General features: G+C 40.8%; 2 protein-coding genes across 7 annotated transcripts; one reads left to right on the top strand and one right to left on the bottom strand.

Moving 5' to 3' along the window:
• Positions 1–433: 433 nt before the first annotated feature.
• On the top strand, positions 434–1,348 carry LOC147851234 (uncharacterized). The gene has a single exon (XM_087335980.1). It carries the CDS (start codon positions 434–436, stop codon positions 1,346–1,348), a length of 915 nt encoding a protein of 304 aa, XP_087192106.1.
• Positions 1,349–9,177: 7,829 nt separating this feature from the next.
• Positions 9,178–19,228, bottom strand: LOC147851235 (uncharacterized). Of its 6 annotated transcripts, XR_015531600.1 has the most exons (20): positions 18,470–19,227; positions 18,254–18,379; positions 17,955–18,106; positions 17,651–17,810; positions 17,452–17,511; positions 17,123–17,313; positions 14,782–14,847; positions 14,594–14,696; positions 14,442–14,506; positions 14,307–14,355; positions 14,092–14,172; positions 13,903–13,985; positions 10,724–10,832; positions 10,573–10,641; positions 10,378–10,503; positions 10,233–10,281; positions 10,098–10,156; positions 9,879–9,983; positions 9,572–9,794; positions 9,178–9,489 (listed from the first exon to the last, which is right to left on the bottom strand). XR_015531600.1 is itself a non-coding variant. In XM_087335614.1 (19 exons), exons 1-19 carry the CDS (start codon positions 19,151–19,153, stop codon positions 9,741–9,743), a joined length of 2,379 nt encoding a protein of 792 aa, XP_087191740.1. In that variant the 5' UTR covers positions 19,154–19,228; the 3' UTR covers positions 9,178–9,740. The 6 variants fall into 6 exon arrangements, 5 of the variants coding, with proteins under 5 accessions (XP_087191740.1, XP_087191739.1, XP_087191741.1 ...); XM_087335614.1 differs by having other exon boundaries at positions 9,178–9,794; positions 10,378–10,491; positions 18,470–19,228; XM_087335613.1 differs by having other exon boundaries at positions 9,178–9,794.
• Between the last annotated feature and the right edge of the window lie 507 nt (positions 19,229–19,735).

Raw genomic sequence — 19,735 nt, forward strand, 5'->3', positions numbered from 1 at the left:
ATGTATGATTGGGATATAATGTTCGTAGTAGTTTTTGGGCATGTGCGGTATATCATGCGATATTCATTTGTGAATATTGTGGTGGTCACATGGACCACACCTAGATTAGGCCCCTACCAAGCCCCATGCACCACACATAGACCACACCCAAATTAGGCCCCTACCAAGCCTCATGCACCACACCCAAACTAGGCCCCCACCAAGCCCCATAATTAGTAGAGCTAATTGGAGCGGGAGAACACCCTCCACGCTAAGAGAGAGTCTATAAAATGTAACTTGAGACATAATGAAAAAGGGGGCTATTCTTGAGAGCATTTCACATCTTGAGCATTTCACATCTTGGTGGAGAAGACGGGCCAAGCCACCCCAACTCACGACCCCAACAACGCCCGCCACGATGCAACACGACAACAACGACGGCAACGCAAACTCGATGAATCCGGAATTCCTACAACACAATCAAGGACACCAGCCCACATCGCCAATCAACCAACTGGTTCAAGCTTTGTCCAACATCATTTTACAAGTTAACCATACTAACCAAGCCATGTTGTCCTTTCTTTCAGCACGATCCGAGCCACAACAAAATCTCCCGGACTCTCGAGTTCGCCCAAAACCGTTCTCCGGCCTACCATCGGAAGACGTCCTTTCTTGGCTGGATCATTTCGAAATGGTGGCCAGTTACCACCAGTGGCCACACACTCGGAAGGCAATGGAGATGAAGACACTCCTCGAGAATATCGCGGCAACATGGCTTGTACAACAACCCGAAGAGACACACAACGATTGGGATCTGTTACGGGCAGCCATGATTCGGAATTTTGCTCATCAAGACTCCCGCCAGACGGCCCTACAACAACTTGAGTCAATTACCCAACAACCACGCGAACCCATCACCCAGTTCGCGGTTCGTTTTGTGCAGATCCTACGCCGGGCTGACGCCAACATGTCGGAGGACATGAAGTTGTTTTTTTTCTGGCCGCGTATACGACATGACCTCCGCCGCCGTGTACGCGATCAAGGCCCGACGACACTACACGAAGCCATCCTCACTGCCCAACGCATCGAAGCTGCAGACGCGCACGACATGCACACACCAGGTAATCTTAGTCATGATCATACAAACACTATACCAGCCGTCACTCCCATGGACATCGACATCCAGAATGCGCAATTACGTGCCAAGCGTGCATTGCCCGAACGAGACAGCCAGGGACGCCCCAAATGTTTCTCCTACAACAACTATGGCCACATTCGGCGTCACTGCCGAAAGTGGCAGAATCACCAACAGAAGCAGAACGTCCAATTAGCTGACGCTACCTCCCTCTCTGAGCTCCCGGAAAACTAATGCGCGGGGTGCCGCAGGGAGAGCCGCCCCCGCACGTCCACGTCTCCACGTCCTCAACTTCTCCCGTTTCTCCCACGATCGAGCCGCCCCCGCACGTCCACGCCTCCACTTCATCAACTTCGCCCGTTTGTACCACAATTGCCCGCCCCCAGCACACGACCCAAGAAGTTCTCCTCGACTCCGGCAGCAGCATCTCTTCCATCAGCGCAGATTTAGTCACCCAATTACAACTTCCCACGAGCCACGCACCGCCCATTAAAATCCTCTTCGGCGACCAACAACGGGTGTACCACTCACATACGCAAGTCAGGTGCATGCTCACCATTAGTTCCGCCCAGATCCACCATCGTTTCTACGTCCTCCCGCGCCAGTTGTTCCCAATCACCTTGGGATGTGATTGGTTCCTCCATAGTCGAGCCTGTCTCGATTTCTCCGCACAACAGCTCATCCTCCCAAATCACATTCCGATCGCGCTCTTCACTACTCCGCGGGATACCACCCACATCAGCAACACACAGTACCTGATATCACCGGCAGAGCGCATCAACGACATCAGACGGCTCCTCGCCACCTTTCCCTCGTTGTCTACACCACCTGTAAAACCTCCCTCGGTCCGTTTTCCGATTCACCACACGATTCCTACAGGCAATGCCCGCCCCATCAACGCAGCTCCCCGACGTCGCTCGCCTCTCGACCACGAGCGCATCGACAACGCCGTCAAAACTATGCTCCAACAAGGGATTATCACACCTTCCAAGAGCGAGTGGATCTCGGAGCCACACATGGTAAAGAAAGGGGATGGTTCTTACCGCTTTTGTGTCGACTTCCGACAACTGAACCATGTCACCACCCATGACCGATACCCTCTCCCTCGTATCGATGACCTCCTCGACCAGCTTGGCAAATCAAAGTACTTCACCTCCCTCGATCTAGCCTCGGGATATTGGCAGATCCCGATGAATCCTCACGATGCCCACAAAACTGCATTCCGCACTAGGAAAGGCATTTTTCAGTTCACACGGATGCCCTTTGGCCTATCTGATGCGGGGAGCACATTCCAGCGAATGGCTAATGCCATCTTCGATGATCTCATCACCCGCCGTGTCGTCATCGTCTATCTAGACGATATTCTGGTACATACAAGCACTTGGGCAGAACACCTTCAAGTCCTTCGGGAGGTCCTAACTTGTGTTCAACGCTATCGATTGCAGCTGCAATGGAAGAAGTGCCGATGGGGTAGTACGTGCCTCCGCTTCCTTGGGTACGTCATCTCCTCCGAAGGAATACAAATGGACCCGGAGAAGACAGAAGCAGTCCAAAAATTCCCACGCCCCACCACAGTCAAGCAGCTTCAACGCTTCCTCGGCCTCCTCACGTTCTCTCTTCGTTTCATCCCACGGCTAGCCGACCTGTCAGCCCCACTACGCGCGCTCCTACAAAAAGACGCACCCTTCCTGTGGACCGAAGCCTACGAATCCAGCTTCCTGCAGCTCAAGAGAACACTCCAAGCCTCTGACCTCCTGGCCCACCCTGATTTCACGAAGCCTTTCCATCTGCAGACGGATGCCTCCAATGTCGGCCTTCGTGCGGTCCTGCTCCAATCCGACGACAACGACCAACTCCGCCCGATTGCCTACATCAGTCGGTCACTTACCAAAGCCGAACAAAATTACTCGACAACTGAAAAAGAGTTCCTCGCCATTGTCTGGGCATTCCATCGTTTCCACCCATACCTTCACGGATCAAATACATCAGTCGAAACAGATCATCAGCCATTGCTCTCCCTCATAAAGAAGGCTCATCCACCCGGCCGCTTACTTCGTTGGGTTTTGGCGCCACAGGATTACACATTCACTCTGCGCTATCGCCATGGTCCACAAAACATCGTCGCCGATGGATTATCCCGCATATCCTTTCAGGTGAACCAGATCACCTCCAACACAATCGATGTCCCCATATCCTCATCCCAAATGGCCAACATGCAACAACACGACAAACAAATCCAAGATATCTGCCACCGCCTACGAGCTGAACCGACATCATCCCTCACCAAGCAATTCATGATCCAGGATAATGTCCTACTTTTTTGTCAAGTAGGCAAAGAACCCCGAGTCTACGTGCCTAAGCAACTACGCCAGTCTTACCTTCGTTTCTTCCACGATCACCCGTTGTCCGGCCACTTGGGTTTTCATAAGGTGCTCGACAAAATTCGTCGCAAATTCTATTGGCCTGGGCTACGCCACGAGGTCGCCTCCTACATCAAAGCATGCAACTTATGTCAGGCCATCAAATCACCTCAAGTGGCTCAAGGCCTCTTACATCCGATACAAGTTCAAGCTCCATTTGAAATCGTCGGATGGGACATTATGGGCCCCTTTCCCGACTCACAAGGAGGGAACAAATTCATCCTCGTCATCACCGAGTACTTGACGCGTTGGGCTGAGACGGCTGCTATCCCAGATGCAAAGGCTATGACCATCGCCTCCAAACTATTGGAGAAAATCATCTTCCCCCACGGTTGCCCACTCCAAATCTTGTCCGATTGAGGACCCCAGTTCAACGGTGAGCTCCTACGCCTCGTTTCAACACAACTAGGAATCCAACAGTTATTCACGTCACCCTACCATCCGCAAACGAATGGGTTGACGGAGCGCCTCAATCGAACCTTAAAACAACAAATCTCAGCCTACATCGATCCGCTGCACTCAACCTGGGACCGAATCTTGCCCTTCGTTACGCATGCCTACAACACAACTGTGCAAGCCTCTACCCGCATTAGCCCATTTCGAGCCCTTTACGGAAGGGACCCGCGCTTACCCCCAGAAGTGGCAGTCCCGCAACCAACCACACGACTCCACGCTGACGCAGTGTCTTGGTGGTCCCACCTACAACAACTCCAGCCCCTCCTCCGCAAAGCCATCACGAGCAACCTGCACCAGGCACAACTACGCCAAAAACGACAACACGATATAGGCCGTGTCGACCATCAATACCACGTCGGTGACAAAGTCCTCGTCTACTTCCCCATCCGTCGTCGCGATCTCAGCGAATCGCTCATGCACCGATGGATCGGTCCCTTCGAAGTTCAAAAGCAGATACGCGACACTACATACCTGCTCCGCCGCGCCTCCAACAACCGCTCTACCTTTGCTCACCAGTCTCGCATGAAGCCCTTCCATCAACTACCACCGCCCCCGCCCACACTCATGCCTACGCCCACGCCCGTGTCATCCCCCCGTCTGGAGCCGTCGCCCACGCCTCGTCGCGCTTCGACTGCACAGTAACTTTTTTTTTTACAAGGGGGAATTGTGGTGGTCACATGGACCACACCTAGATTAGGCCCCTACCAAGCCCCATGCACCACACATAGACCACACCCAAATTAGGCCCCTACCAAGCCTCATGCACCACACCCAAACTAGGCCCCCACCAAGCCCCATAATTAGTAGAGCTAATTGGAGCGGGAGAACACCCTCCACGCTAAGAGAGAGTCTATAAAATGTAACTTGAGACATAATGAAAAAGGGGGCTATTCTTGAGAGCATTTCACAATATGTTTCTAGTTATATCCAAAAGTGTCATTTACTAATTCAATATAACAATATTTCTAGGATTTAGAGACAAATAGAGGAACAAAATTGCATTTCTAAATTTGTTAAGTTGGATTTGAAATCAACATTATGTACAATGAAGCATATTAAAATTATGGTGGGGATGCATTCCCGTAATCGAACCTAAGAGTCAGATAAATTTGTGTATAAATTGAGAAAATATAGGTTAAATTTGAAATCTTGATAATATTAACTGTATTTTTTAGTGATGTTTTTAAAAGTCATGTGCGCATGTGTGATACATTCTTGAAAGTTTGTTCAAAAATAGTAATTCTTGACATCTCATGTATTTATCAATAAAGGAACACGACATATTACTTGTTCTAAATGATCCGGTGTTTTTTTACCATTTTTCTGTAACTCTTGAGTTCTCTCTCTCTCTCTCTCTCTCCACACACACACACACACACACACACACTTCTTCCGCTGCACAGAATCATCACCGGTTCTTTACAATAACCATTTCCCAGAACAAAAAGATATTATAAAAAATACTTCTATCTTGCAAAAAACCAGATTGTGTGTCATGAATAATAGATGGCAATACAACTCGTAATCTAATAACAATAGTTTTTGCCGCAATCTTATACACGACATTAAGCAATGCTATTGGCGGCCACTTGGAGACTTAATCACACTTAACATCTGACTTAAGAGTCATATATATGATTCCTTTTGTCCATTCCTCAGGCATATTACCACTTGAGAATATTAAATTAACTACTCTAGTAAGGAGAGGACCAAGAAAATTCTAATAATGCAAATAGAAGCCAATTCGTATTCCTTCTTTTCTCGGACAAACATCCTTACCTAAGGATTTAGGCGCAGCAAAAACCTCTTGAGATGTAAATGGTTGTAATAACTGAGGGGCCATTACATTTGTAACTTTCTGTTGAACAATTACAAGAACAACTTATATCTTGTAAAAATTGTTTGTCATAAAAGATTCAACAGACAATAACTTATGATAATAATCCGAGATTATACTTCGCATCTCAGAGACATCTGATGTATAGGATCCATCAAGCCGCTTCAAAGAAGTAATAGAAAGTGATCTAGTTTTTTGTTTAAACTAATTGAAGAATTCCCTATATTGATCTGATCCTGCCTTTGCGACAATGAGCAACAGTACGACAGTAAAAGAACATTGAGCATGCCTCCTATTTTTTCCTTAAAGTGCTTTTTACTTGCTGCAAATCACAAGATAATATAGATGAAGTTGGATACCTTTCCAACAATTGTTGTAATGCTGCAAGAGCACGACACAAGTTGGCAATTTCTGAAGTGTAGTGATAAACAGACGCTGAAACTATTTTTGTGAATAGAATCTTTGTATCAAGTATGGCATGAACCATATTGCTAATCAAACAATCATCCGAGAAATTGTAATTTGACCATATCTGAGTGATTGGTAGTCGATGACTATAATTAGAGAACAATGCATGAGGGATACACAATTGCCTAGAATATCACCTCTTAGTAAATGTAACATGCAAATTCATAGGTTCGTGGTAAGAGACAGTTGATAGCAGAATAATTCCTATGGATCCACCCGTCTCCCAAAAAACACTACTAGCATAAAATCTATTTAGTTGAGACAAATTTGTTGCAACCAAACTCCCATCTCATCTAGAAAACTGAAGGGATCCTTGTATACATGAAAATGAATGCACCTTCCATAAATCAAGCAAACCATAAGCAAAACAAAAGTAGTCCCAACACTTAGCTTCCCATCCTAAAATTGTAGTAGTTATACCTCCCATTCTATCAGTTACATCCTCAATCATATTAAAGTCACCTCCCACCAACCAACAATCTGCTAAACTCGCATAATCACACAAAGATAGTCATAACCTTGCCCTTTCTGACGTAGAATTAGGGGCATAGAGATTCATCAAACCAATCTTCTGGGATCCCATTTTTACAATAAGGAATTGTGCCCGTTTATTCATAATAATAGCAGTTGACACGATGATAGACTGCAAATGTTGTTTAATAGCAATGCATAATCTAGCCTAGTGGCCAGTGGGGCCAAGAATCCAGAAATGAGTCCACCGTCTTGGTAAAATAGATCTATACTTCCGAATCCTATCCATGCATAGGTGATGCTCTTGTAAAAAAGAATATCAATAGTACCTACATTAGCAATACCTATATCCAAGCGTAAAAGTCTTTAGATCTACGATAAAGCTTGACCACCTAGGCCTTGCACATTCCAGGAAAGAAGATGTAAGGTGTCCATCTTACACAGATTTTATTGGTGTCCTTTTCTCAACAAGAGCATCCTGACGGCCTTTTTGGGCACCCTCCAGAGATCTTGCTTGTCTTTTTAAAAGCAGATAGTTCCCTGCATACTTATGCACCCTATGATCCTTAACTTGCTTTTGAGGGGTTTGAAGTGTTAGAGTATCCTGTGAAACTATGAATTGAAATCCAGCACAAGGAAGTTTATCTACTCCTTGAGCCATTTCAAAACCCATAATATTTGATTGACCAGAAACAGGTTTTCCTATGAGCTTTTCAAAAGGAATTGAATTAACAGAAACATCGATTTGTTGGTTTGATTCGATTCCCATAACACTTGGAGTGCATTTCTACATCTGTAGTATCTTGAGCAGAAACAACTTTTCCTTTTAATTTTTCAGAAGAAACCAAATTAACAAATGTTATCAATTGATGATTCTCAACAATTTTCAAGGGTGGCTGGCCTGCTACCAACAACAGGAAAGGGAAAGACTTAGGCAATTGAGTGGAAAGCAAGTCTGTCTTTTGTGAGGAAAAACGTGAATTAAATCTCTATTGGGAAAGGTGGGACAATGGATGATCCGAAGTATTCACTTCATGTGAACGATCCTCTTCTACATGGAGGATAGAATACCTATTTTGTAAGGGGGAAAATTCCTTTAAATTATTATTTGACACATGATGAGGCTTGTCATGAGATACATGTGAAGATGTCTTCTTATGCCCTACCTCAGTCCAACCATCATATCTATCCTGATACGGAACTATAGTTGTATTGGGTACATGGCTTGTCCATATATTTATTCAATTTTGGGCAATTTTTTGCCAAATGGCTAAATCCAAAACAACGAAAACATGATTTGGCAAACCCCTATACAAGATTTTTTGAGAATAAGATTCCTGCCTTGAGTCAAGTAAATTGGGCAACAAGATATTTGAGGGCAAAACTGTAGACTTAGAAATCAAAAGTTTTGTGATGCAACTCCCATATACCTATCTTCGATCGGTATCGGACGAGGCTTATCATAAGTTTCCAAGACTATACCAATAGTGTTGGCAATTAGATGCACAAAAGGCATCCAGTCTTTGCAACTTTTGAGGTTGACTTCATGTATATACTGTGTGAAAACAATTCACAATAGAAGTTAGTGTGCCTCAAGAACCATCTTAGCAACATTCAAACATCCTATGTATGAAGATACAGAAGGCTTGTTTTACTCTCTGTAACTTTCTCAGATTTGTTGTATGCATGCTGCAAGTTTTGATTTTTCTTCTGACAAGTAGTCATTTTTCATCTGTGTACTCATATGTAGAAAAAAAGAAATTAACAAAAGAAAACCTTTTATTTGGGACTCTTTGAATACATGTACATGCATTAAAGAACGTACTCTCGCATCTTGAAAAAATACAATGATCCCAGCAGTTGGACTCTTTGAGACATGCAATAAGCTTTTAAACGATTCATGGATCAATAAGAAATTATATGATCTTATCAGATGGATGCATTTCCTAATACTAAAGGAGTTGAAATGTCATATGCATTTGGTATATGGGGGGGGATTCAATTACTTTGGCATATGGATACATTTCCTGATGACTACAAAATAATTAGTTAAAATGGTCATACATAGGTGTGCTATAAAGTTTAAACAATCCATTGATTGGTTGCGTATTTATATTAGCATATGGTTTATACAGAATCCAAGGCCTAATTTATTTTATTGATAATGTTTGAACACTTATTGCTTGCGTATTTAAACTAGCATAACCAAGAATTTAGTAAGTGTTTATTTTACTGATAATGTTTATACAAAATGATGTATTGTCGGATGGTTGTACTTCCTAATACTGTAGGAATTGAAATGTCATAGGCTATTCATATATGGGGGAATCAATTACTTTAATCAGATTCACGTGCCATTTCCCCAAGACTACGTTATTAATTATGATGTCCATACATAAGTAAGATACGAATGGTTCAAAAAATCTGACATAATCAAACATTTAATTACTGTATATGCCATCAAACAACATTCTGTGTGAAGTGCGTTTAGTTCTTTTATCCTGTACAAGGTGTATTGATTACACGCCCAATTGATTGTTGATCCTTGTTGATCATTCACTTCTGCTTAGGTATCTTGAATTTCCTGGTGACGCTTTCAATCCTTTTAGAAAACCGAATAGAAAGTGAACAATGCGAACATAAAGAAAAGTGTATTGATTACGCGCCCAATTGATTGTTGATCCTTGTTGATCATTCACTTCTGCTTAGGTATCTTGAATTTCCTGGTGACGCTTTCAATCCTTTTAGAAAATCAAATAGAAAGTGAACAATGCTAACATAAATAAAGGTGTGAAGGAAATTTACCCGTGATATATAAACACATTAAATGTAGTGAATAGGCATTACCTTGTCACACGTAAACTTCTCTTTTCCAGTAGACTCATTTAATGTTTAGATGGCTTATGATTATATTTTGTTCTTTGCGCTAGAATTTTATTTGAATTTTATTGCAATCCACAACAATCTCCCTGATTCACCCCTCAATGCCTTGCCTAATCTTTCTGATTCCAACCTGCATGATTGCATACTTAAAGACCCAGGATTCATACATTTATAGAAGCATGAGCGATTGAATGAGTTTGAGACCTGAGTTTCACATATTAATTCATACCTGTTTTGGGAGCTTCCACCGATTTCTAACTTTCTTAAGAGACTGCCTTGAAGTTTTACAGCCTTTCTTATGGGCAAGTTGAGTTCTCCATTTGTTTGGTAGGTCCTGCATAATGAGAGAATTGAGTTGAAACCTCGATTGCATTATGAAACTCAATATTACGTTTACATGATAATGCAAAATAAATTTTAGTTGTAGTAAACAGAAAGAATTGGGCACCTCATATACTGACTCCATGAAATGTTTCCAAATCAGTGCAGCATGAGAAGCTCCAGTGCCTATCAAGAACAATTCACAGGTTTTAAAAATATTAAAAACGACAACATGATAATAAACTTCCCCAAAAATCACAACCTGGATGGTGGTTGCTGACACAGCTATTGTCATCATATCCCTGCCACACCTGGTACAAGAATAAATTATCCATGACATCATTCTAGATTCACTTAACACTATTCTAAACCTCAGAAATAATCTATTTCTTCTATGAACTTCTTACCAAACAACTAAGATATGGGGTGAAGCCTGCAAACCACGCATCATGATGTCCACTTGAGGTTCCTGACATCCCAGCAGCACACATTCGAGTCTGTGCACTTTTCCCACTTCCTCTCTGGAGAACCGCCTGCCACATGAAGACGAATCCTGAGAAAAATATGAAATTGTATCGAAGTCTTTTACATGTAAGAGTTACCTGCAGCAATTTATGTAGCTCTATAATTGCATGTTCACTAACAACTCGATCATTATGGGAGACATGATGCTGCATTGAATAACATAGAGATAGAAATGAACAAATGATTGAGAATTCAGATTTACGTTCAACACAAAAAACTGCTGCTTACCTTTTCCAAGATTTCACCCTCTTTGGTTTCGATTTGGGTGATTAGGTATGGCTTGTGAAAATTGCCTCTAGCAGCAATGGTGGCGTACACAGTTGCTAATTCAATCAGAGTGACCTACCAGTATGGAAGATAAAAAAACATGAAACAAGAATGTTGGTATCTTTCATCCATATGAAGTTTCAGGAAGCACTTGAAAAGTCTCAGCAATATGCAAGCAAAACAGAGATCCATAAATTATTTGCCAAATTTTACCCTTTAAAGATAATGGAACACAATAAATAGCGCCTTATTCTACCCTTTTCCACCACAATCAGTTGTAGATGTCTACAAATCTAGGCTGTGGCTCTCATCACAAGTACATTTGATAATAAGCATATCATGCACTGCTCTTGTGTGGTTGATAAAGACATTAGATCAAGTGGCAGTCTTAAATTTGAATATTTCATCATATTACATCACACTAGGTCATGGACTGTGCTTTGATTTTGGATCAATAAGAACAGCTAATGGGTATTCACATTGAAACTACACCTGGATTCAACCTAAATCGTGGACATCTTTCTATATTCAAATGATGATGCACAACACCTGTTGGCATCATAAAATTCTGGTTGCGGCAAATGCAAGGTGACAACAAGCCAATGATGAGATGGTTTTAAATTTCAGTGACATATAGTCGATCTCTACCGCAGGTTTTCACATAGATGTAAAAAATCAGTAAAGACTATGAATCCATTTTGGTATTTTCTTTTATTGATAAATAGTAGAGGATAATGCAACAAACCCTAAACATGAAGCCCAAATTCTAGAGAACAAGCAATGACTCTTTTTTTTCTGTTTTAGAATTAAAACCCATATATAGAGTTTCCATCAAAACCAATTTTAGCCATGACATTTTCTTGCCTTTTTATTCTCTTCTGATCATAAATCAGTTATGATCCCTGCAGATTTTTGCATTAACAAATGCCACTCTTCAAACAACATAGCTTAGCCCTCTCACTTATCCACTCATTGCTTTCAAGTGAACTTACGTATGCCTCACTTACAGTGATTTTGTAAGGCACATGTTTACAATTGGATGCACAAATATCAGAATTCAATGCTAACTGGACCAATGACACGCCAATCCATGGCCTACCATGGTTCCTCTGGTCTATGAACCATCCAAAAGAGAACAAAAATGTAACACCTCATGGTGACAGTTGAACAAAGCACAGTGGTAATCAAGGTAGAAAATATTACTCACCAAGCATGTACAAGCCTTCTAACTATGTACGACTGAGGCCACAAGATTTATAAATCATAAAGTTAGCCAACTTAGGTTTCACACTATTGCCCTTTGGTCCGGCTGCCGACTTCATCACAAGACTATATGCATGCTAGGTCACATTGCTAGTGATATTATGTAGCTATATGCAGTATAGGAGGCCAACATTGCAAAGGTAAGGTACACTAATTCTCTTTTATTCTAACTTAGATTTTTATTACTCCAAATATGCACAAAGAGTAGGTTTCACTCTATGATATGTACTGTGATAAAATTGTTCTGAACAGTTGTAAGATGCCAAAGAGGGTAGTAGCTGCTTAACAATAAATATAAAAAAAGCATGGATTTTGAAACCCCTGCATTTATGAAAGGAGATAAAATATTCCTAGGTGCATAATGAGTTAATGTAGCGGAGGAGTGGACAAAGCAAGAAAGATATATTAACGTCTTTTAAGAGGCCAAAATGGCCCATAACACAAAACAAGAGATTAAATCTTAAGTTTGTCTCGTCTTTGAGAACAAATCATCAAAATAAATAAATGTTACTAAGTAAAAAAAGTAAATAAGATAAAAACTAAAGAATTTTGTTATCAGTATATGTAATATTCCCCAAATATATTGTAATTTTTTACTTCAAAATATCTCTAGAATAGGTCAATTTAGAATGGAGGTCTCCACAGCAAGGGAAGCACTCATGATGGCAGGAGATAATGGACTTTGTCTGATGATGACAAGGGTGGCGAGATCATGGTTCATGGAGCCAGGGCCTATGTGCACCACAAATTGCTATTGCCTGATCTATTGTAACCCCGTTCTTATGTCCTGGTTGGGAGCCCATTCTGTAAACCTTGATTGACTTGTAGCATGAGTAGGAGTGATGGGTCTAATGAAAGCTGTGATTGTTCTTTGTTGTCGAGCTTGTATAGCTGTATTGTTGTCCTTTTAACAACTTTTCCCTCTCTCTCTCTTGAGTTCTAGCAACGAAAGTCCCAATGACCATTGGTCCATCATATTCCATTACTTTGCATAGCGAGCCATAGCCTTGTTTAAAAAGGCAATGCTATCTCACTCTTGTTTCAAGTAAATCTTGAGAGAGAATGTGCAGAGAGATTACAGAAGGGAGAGATCAGTTCTGGGGCTGTCACCCTCCAACATGTAGAAGACTGATATGCATGAGTCATAGACAATGCCTAAATTGGTTAATGACTCCTATGTGCAACCATGGAAGCAACTTGCAATGCCACTGTATAATTTGAAAGTGAAAAAGGACCTTTAACCATCTACAATGCTTGAACATGAAGAACATCATTGCCTATGTTAAGCAATAACTTTCTTTGCAACTCTAATGTGGACTCATACTGCAAAGCCGGAAATCAGACTGACAGGAGTATAAAACCGCCACTCGAGAATCTATCAACTTAAATATAAACGAATTGCCAGTCGTCGGATACTATTCTCGGAAAACTTAAACCTAAGAAAGTTACCTATACAATGGAATAAGTTTTTCAGCAAATCAGATAGTTTGAGAATCCTTATAATTCTCAAGAGATCTGTTTGAGATAGAAACCAACAAAGGGCTCACTATCATGCTGTAGCTATATATCATGGTACTGAAATAAAAATTGATTGCATGAAGATCCTAAAGAAATATTGTCACCTAGAACTTCACAGTTTTGGTATACAAGAAATAATCCTTGTTTCACAATTTCCAGACATTTTTATGTACCACAAAAGGAACTCTGTCATCAAAATGTTTCATCAGATATATACAAATATATGCAGATCTGACCTGGGAAGCATCGACTGACTTGATTGATCTAATGTTTTCATATCTATTAGATTTGTTCAAATCTGCTTCTTGCAGGAAAACAAATTCATTGCATCTTACAGAAGTTGCTTCATATGAAGATAGCTTGCCTTGAATTGGCCTAAACCTAATGTGAAATCAGATGGAAGTGGTGCAGTGATCCCCAAAAGCTTTCCCATCATACGAACCTGCACATCATATATTATTTATTTGCACATTTAGGTCATCAAATCAAAACCCCCCTTCACCAGTTATTAAGACAACATTAGATAATTATAAACATGTCCCACTTACTTTATCAGTACCAACTTTCTCGCAAAGTCTCACTATTGGTGGTGCAATCATAGGTTTCAAAACCAGATTCTCTGGTGTGTCCTATGTTGTTAAAGCGATTTTCATTAAAATGATTAATAGGAATAGTACAAAGGTACACACAAGTCTAATATTTTATTACAAACGATCCAGGTCTAGAAGAATGATGGATAATACCAATATAGTATACTCATTACCTTTCCTTCATGTCTTTCTAGCACATCCACAAGCATATCCTTTCTATTTCTACACAGATCCAAAACAAACATTTTTAGCTCTAAACTTGCTGGTATTGCCTATTGCTAAAATTTGGCATATGACAACGTGCATACATTCCGTCTGCTAATGCTGCGAGATAAACAACTGGAGAGAATGTTGTGCCTGGAGATCGATAAGCCTGGGTAAATTTTAAAATAGACAGATGAGTTCCAGATTCTGCGGTTCAGACCAATTTCTTTACACACATATTTGCAGAGTGTTTTACCCTTGTAGCCCAATTTGAACTGTTCTTACTATAGTCCCTGCCACCAACTAATACTCGGACACCTCCAGTTGAGGGATCTATCCCAATCATTGATGCTTCAAGCCTGATTATTGTTGAAAGTTACTGATTACTAAACCTGACACAGAAAATACTGATTCCAGAATTAATGACCAGCAATATTACAGTACCTCACCCGCACAGCTACTTCGAACTCTTGTCCAGTCTTATCATCTGGAAACTGCAAAGCATATTCTCTGTGCCAAGCACATTACAAAATAAGAGTCTCATCACTCAAATCTTCAGATACATAATAATAGGTTGAAATGATTCGGAGAACTTATATGTAATCAGCCAGACAGCAACATATTTCTGGTCATGAGAAATAATTTCAATAATCCACGTAAAAGAAGAGGCATACTGTTATACTTGGAACCTAGCAGAAAGGACTAGAAACTATACAAGGAAATCTATCTCTTTCTCATATGGGAGGAAAAATTATACTATTAGAAGTTCATGCACAAAATACATGGGCCAAACTGAAAATCTCCAACATGGCAGAAGGTTTGGTTTAACAATACATGGACTCTTGCTTAGAGCAGTTAATCTTGACTGTAAATGTTACCGATGATGGATTGCTAAGATGACAAGCTCAACCATTCACATTGTGTGTGAATATGTGTGCGTTAAAGTTCACCTTCTTACTCCTACCTTTATTATGTGTGTGACCACCCTAGTTGTACCTTAGAGAATAATCGTTATATTCAATGTAAAGGTTATGTGAAGGTAGTCTTGAACATGTGTATGTTAACGTTCACCTTCTTGCTCCTACCTTTGTTATGTGTGTGACCAATCTAGTTGTACCTTAGAGAATAATCGTTATATTCAATGTAAAGGTTATGAGAAGGTAGTCTTATATGAACCAAGCCCCCCTCCAATGGAGAAAGTGTTGGACATCATTGATTTATAGTCGATTTATTAGCACGTGGTTATCAGTGTTCTTGTCATGGCAATCTTCTCCCAGCTTGTTAATACAAGTTCACAATACCAAGTTGGAAGAAGATGAGCATGGATCTTTGCATTCCACACTCAAGGTGATTGCTTCAAGCCATAAAAATCTTACCTTGTAAACTTTAGTTTCTGCACTTGAAATGACAAAACTGGGAGGTTGAGTTACATAAACCTCTTCTTCTAAATCTCCATTTAAGAAGGCAGTTTTAATTTCCAACTGGTGAATCTTCGATCCTTTATTTGCGGTTGTAGAAAGTGTAGCTCTGATTGTAGCCATCCTTGAAGAAGGAGCGAAGATTTCTTCATAGTCATCCCCTCTTTTTGGGAAGTGTAAACACTAAACCCTAAACCGGTTTCTTTTTAGAACAACCTTTTGCTACAAGTCTTGCTTTAAAATAATCAAGGCTACCATCCACATCATGCTTGACTTTGTAAATCCACTTGGTGGCAAGCACTTTTCTCCCTTTAGGTAGATCACATAACTCCCAAGTGTTGTTCTTGTGGATGGACCCAAGTAAATTTCAGCACTAAGAGCATGATGCACATAATGCAGTTCAGCTTGTTGATTGGTTGACCAAGTTTTACCTTGAAGAGGATGGATCGATCCTGTAAACTCCAACTACCAGTTTCACATCAATGTGTGAAGGCTAATGCAGATACCTGAGCTTGGGATGGCCTCAAGTGTGTATGAAGGGGTACGATGATTTATTTTGATGAAGAGATTTTTCTAGTTATGAGTGATGTGACTGGTGTAATGTGTGAACCAACATCCCCCTCAGGCATCATTTTTGGAGGAAGCCTCTTTTCATGACAATGGAGCGTTTCTCCAACACAGAAGTTGAATCTCTACAGATATCTGCAGAATGATAAGAGATGTATGATTTCTTTGTCTTGAGTTTCACCACATATTAGATGTGCCTTAGAAAAGAATATTGGGAATGGGAATGCAGCCGCTAAATCAAATTCTCAATATCTGTGAGCCTAGCAGGCAGGAATATCTCTCGGTTATCTAAATTCAATGAGTTCTTTCTTGCAAGAACATTGGGAATGCAGCTAAATCGATTTTGCAATGAACATGATTATATCATACAATTATGTCTATTGTCCATGAGGCAGGACTGAATGCATGCTACCAATATTATTTGTCTTGTAGCAAGCAAAATGATGAAGTAGACTAAATGCAAGTCGCATGGAAACAATAATGAACAGAAAGTAGAAGGATATTTCAAAACTCCATAAACTTGAGGATAAAAAACTGGCCAAATCTATCTCAAATGTTCAGGGTTTCTCATGACGACACTATTATGGAACAGGTGTATAATATGATAGATTATAGCATTTGAATTTATCCAGCCACTGCACTTTCACCACCTGAGGTGCAGCTATCAACAACTTAGCCAATGCTGTACTTAAACTCGTTTAGCTTAATTCTTCTATTTGTTTCCTTAACAGGAATATTAGGAACCCCAGATTATAATTAGTATTCCATCAAATTAAACTATTGTATAAAGATGCACATACTCATGATTAACTCTTTGAGAGTTTCCTTTCATTTTATTATCGTGAGCTTTCTCCAATCCCTCAACATTTTCTTGACATTCTTCCCTAGCTGTTTGGGTAAAAGTTTTTCTTTGATTATCATATTTATTCATCTCTTCCTCAATTATCATCTCAGCAACGGATTGCATGTGAAGATCCAATGTAGTATAAATCTGCAAGATAAACAGTGCAAAGGAAAGTAATAATCAGGAGGTTCTACATTAATAATATACTAGCGTTTTGAGTAAAAAGAAAATATGATTATTAATATATAGCTATATAACTGTGACAACCTGTAGATTATCCAATACCTTTAATCCCCCTTCAGAAAGCCTATCATGTCCATACCTTTCTTGTACTTCAGAAATCACCTACATGACATGCAAGAAGGAACAGCATCATGACATGATGGAAGAAAAGGGTCCCATCATTAAAGGAATCATAACTTAAATAGAGATAGTGACCCCAAACAATACGTCATTTCAATAATGGCACTTTGCGATGAACAACCTCATCCACAAAAAAGGGAGCTCTACATGATCTTGATTTCATTTCTGTAGGTCCACTTCGAAGTTCCAAATCTTGACTGATTATTACTTGTGCATGGTTCTTATCTAAGATTCCAGTCTCGACCATCCTCTGTAACGCTCGTCGTTGCGATTGTTTACCCCTAGGACAGAAAAACATTTCACATCATATATTCAGCACAACATAAGGTTGTGATGATTTTGAAACGAAATAAAACTGTTGGTGTTGGCCCTGCTGTCATCATTGAGCATGGGGAAGCTTTAAGGGTTCATACGTATATACTCACCTGCTGGGGTCTCGGAAAGGTGAGAGAATCTCGGGGGCAGGAATCATCCCAGCCAGCATTGCACACTCTCCTATCGTCAACAAGAGTGGAGGCTTTCCAAAATAGAAGTTTGCTGCTGCCTCGATGCCATGAATACCATGGCCCCAATAAATCTGCAAGCATTTAGTTTTGTTGTAAGTTCTTACCAAAACGCATATTTTCATCATACTATCATAATGGGTGAAAAAGAAAAGGGAAATAAATACATAATAGTCAAGGAACACATATGTCAAATGAGATTGGAAAGTTTTGAAACAAACCTTACATAAGTAGGCATGTAATATATCCTGCTTGCTCATCCGAGTCTCTATAAGAGACGCCAATAACATTTCCAAGATCTTGCGGGTCAATGTACGCTCATTCTTTAAAAACACATTCTTCACAAGCTGAAGCCATCCAACAAAACAAGCTATAGTTCAACAGGAAATCTACCCAAAATGGGAGCATTTAAGAATATGGATTCCAATAATAAAGACCTGCTGAGTGATTGTGCTCCCTCCACCATTCCTGGAGAGAGACAAGAGTGCCCGAGCGAGTCCTCGGGGATCAATACCACGATGGCGAAAGAAGCGACGGTCTTCACATGCTACCACAGCTTCCCGCAAGACACTAGGAATCTCCAAACTTGCTTTCTTATAATCATAACCAGAGGAATCACCAAAAGTAACAATAACCTCACCATTCACATCATAAATCACATTCTCCTTTTTCTTCTTATAGCCAGCCAATGCTCCCGAATCACACTCCTCCAAGAAACCATGCCAGCGTTGCACAAAGTCGGGAGGTAGAGCTGACAGTATAGTCTTGATGATGGCAAGGGACCCTCCAAACAGTAGAGCCATGGCCAAGGTCCGTATTGTTGGGAGCGATGGCAGAATCAGAGGGTTATTCTTCTGTGCCTCTGCAAGAAATTGATTACCGATATCAGCATAATGATGGTTATTAGCTGCAGCAGCAGCGGAAAGGGAGTTGCAGCAAAATTGAGGGTTGTTCCATGTCTGGCGTAGTGTGTGTTGATGGGAAGCAGCAGCGAGAACAAAACAAGGCAGTGGAATCGCAGGCAGCCTGGGAAGATGGGAGGCCCTTCCTCCACCATCTCCGCAAAGGAAGCTCTCCATTAGGCACTCCTGATAACCTCTCGATCGATCGCTCGCTCTCATCTAAACGTGCCACATTACTTGTAGCTTTTCCAGAACCATGCGGCTGATTTCCTTTCCTCGATTATTTCTTTGGTTTAATTTTATATTGGTGTCTCAAGACAAGACCAAGACCAAGACCAAGACCAGACCAGGCATCAAGAGGATACCAAGGCATCATTGACTATTTCTTTGGTTTAATTTTATATTGGTGTCTCAAGACATGCATGTCATTGCTCAACTAATCCCGTCTGATCTGTATGTTTGATTGAGGCATCAAATCCTCCTCTTACCAACACGCACAGGTATCACCCTTACTGAAAGGTTTATTCATATTAAATTGCCTACTTGCGTCCATCACTTTTTCTATTTGGATATTATCCATAATAGTTTCAATGTTCACTTGTCCTACTTTGAATATTATCTATTAGTAACTATTTGGCACTAGTTGTACGATAGTGCTTGTTATGTGCCCTTCAATATGCCTTATTAAAATTTCCTCCTCTAGATTCCAAAATGGAGAAATCTTCACACGAGGAATTAGGAAGAGCATAAAGACAAGAAAATGAATCTGCCCTAACATTAACAATGTTGCATCAAGACAGA

Source organism: Azolla caroliniana, unplaced genomic scaffold, assembly GCF_043228905.1.
Source record: "Azolla caroliniana isolate FFs.n. ecotype wild unplaced genomic scaffold, voAzoCaro1.0.p SCAF_20, whole genome shotgun sequence".
NCBI classification, from domain to species: domain Eukaryota; kingdom Viridiplantae; phylum Streptophyta; class Polypodiopsida; order Salviniales; family Salviniaceae; genus Azolla; species Azolla caroliniana.

Excerpts from the sequence above, each read along its gene's own strand:
- LOC147851234 (XM_087335980.1), top strand. The coding sequence starts at position 434 with ATGAATCCGGAATTCCTACAACACAATCAAGGACACCAGCCCACATCG.
- LOC147851235 (XM_087335613.1), bottom strand. The coding sequence starts at position 19,153 with ATGAGAGCGAGCGATCGATCGAGAGGTTATCAGGAGTGCCTAATGGAG. Across the intron at positions 14,697-14,781 it reads GAAGTAGCTGTGCGGGTGAG|GCTTGAAGCATCAATGATTG; the intron begins GTACTGTAATAT and ends AACAATAATCAG. Across the intron at positions 9,795-9,878 it reads GGTGGAAGCTCCCAAAACAG|TATGCAATCATGCAGGTTGG; the intron begins GTATGAATTAAT and ends TGGGTCTTTAAG.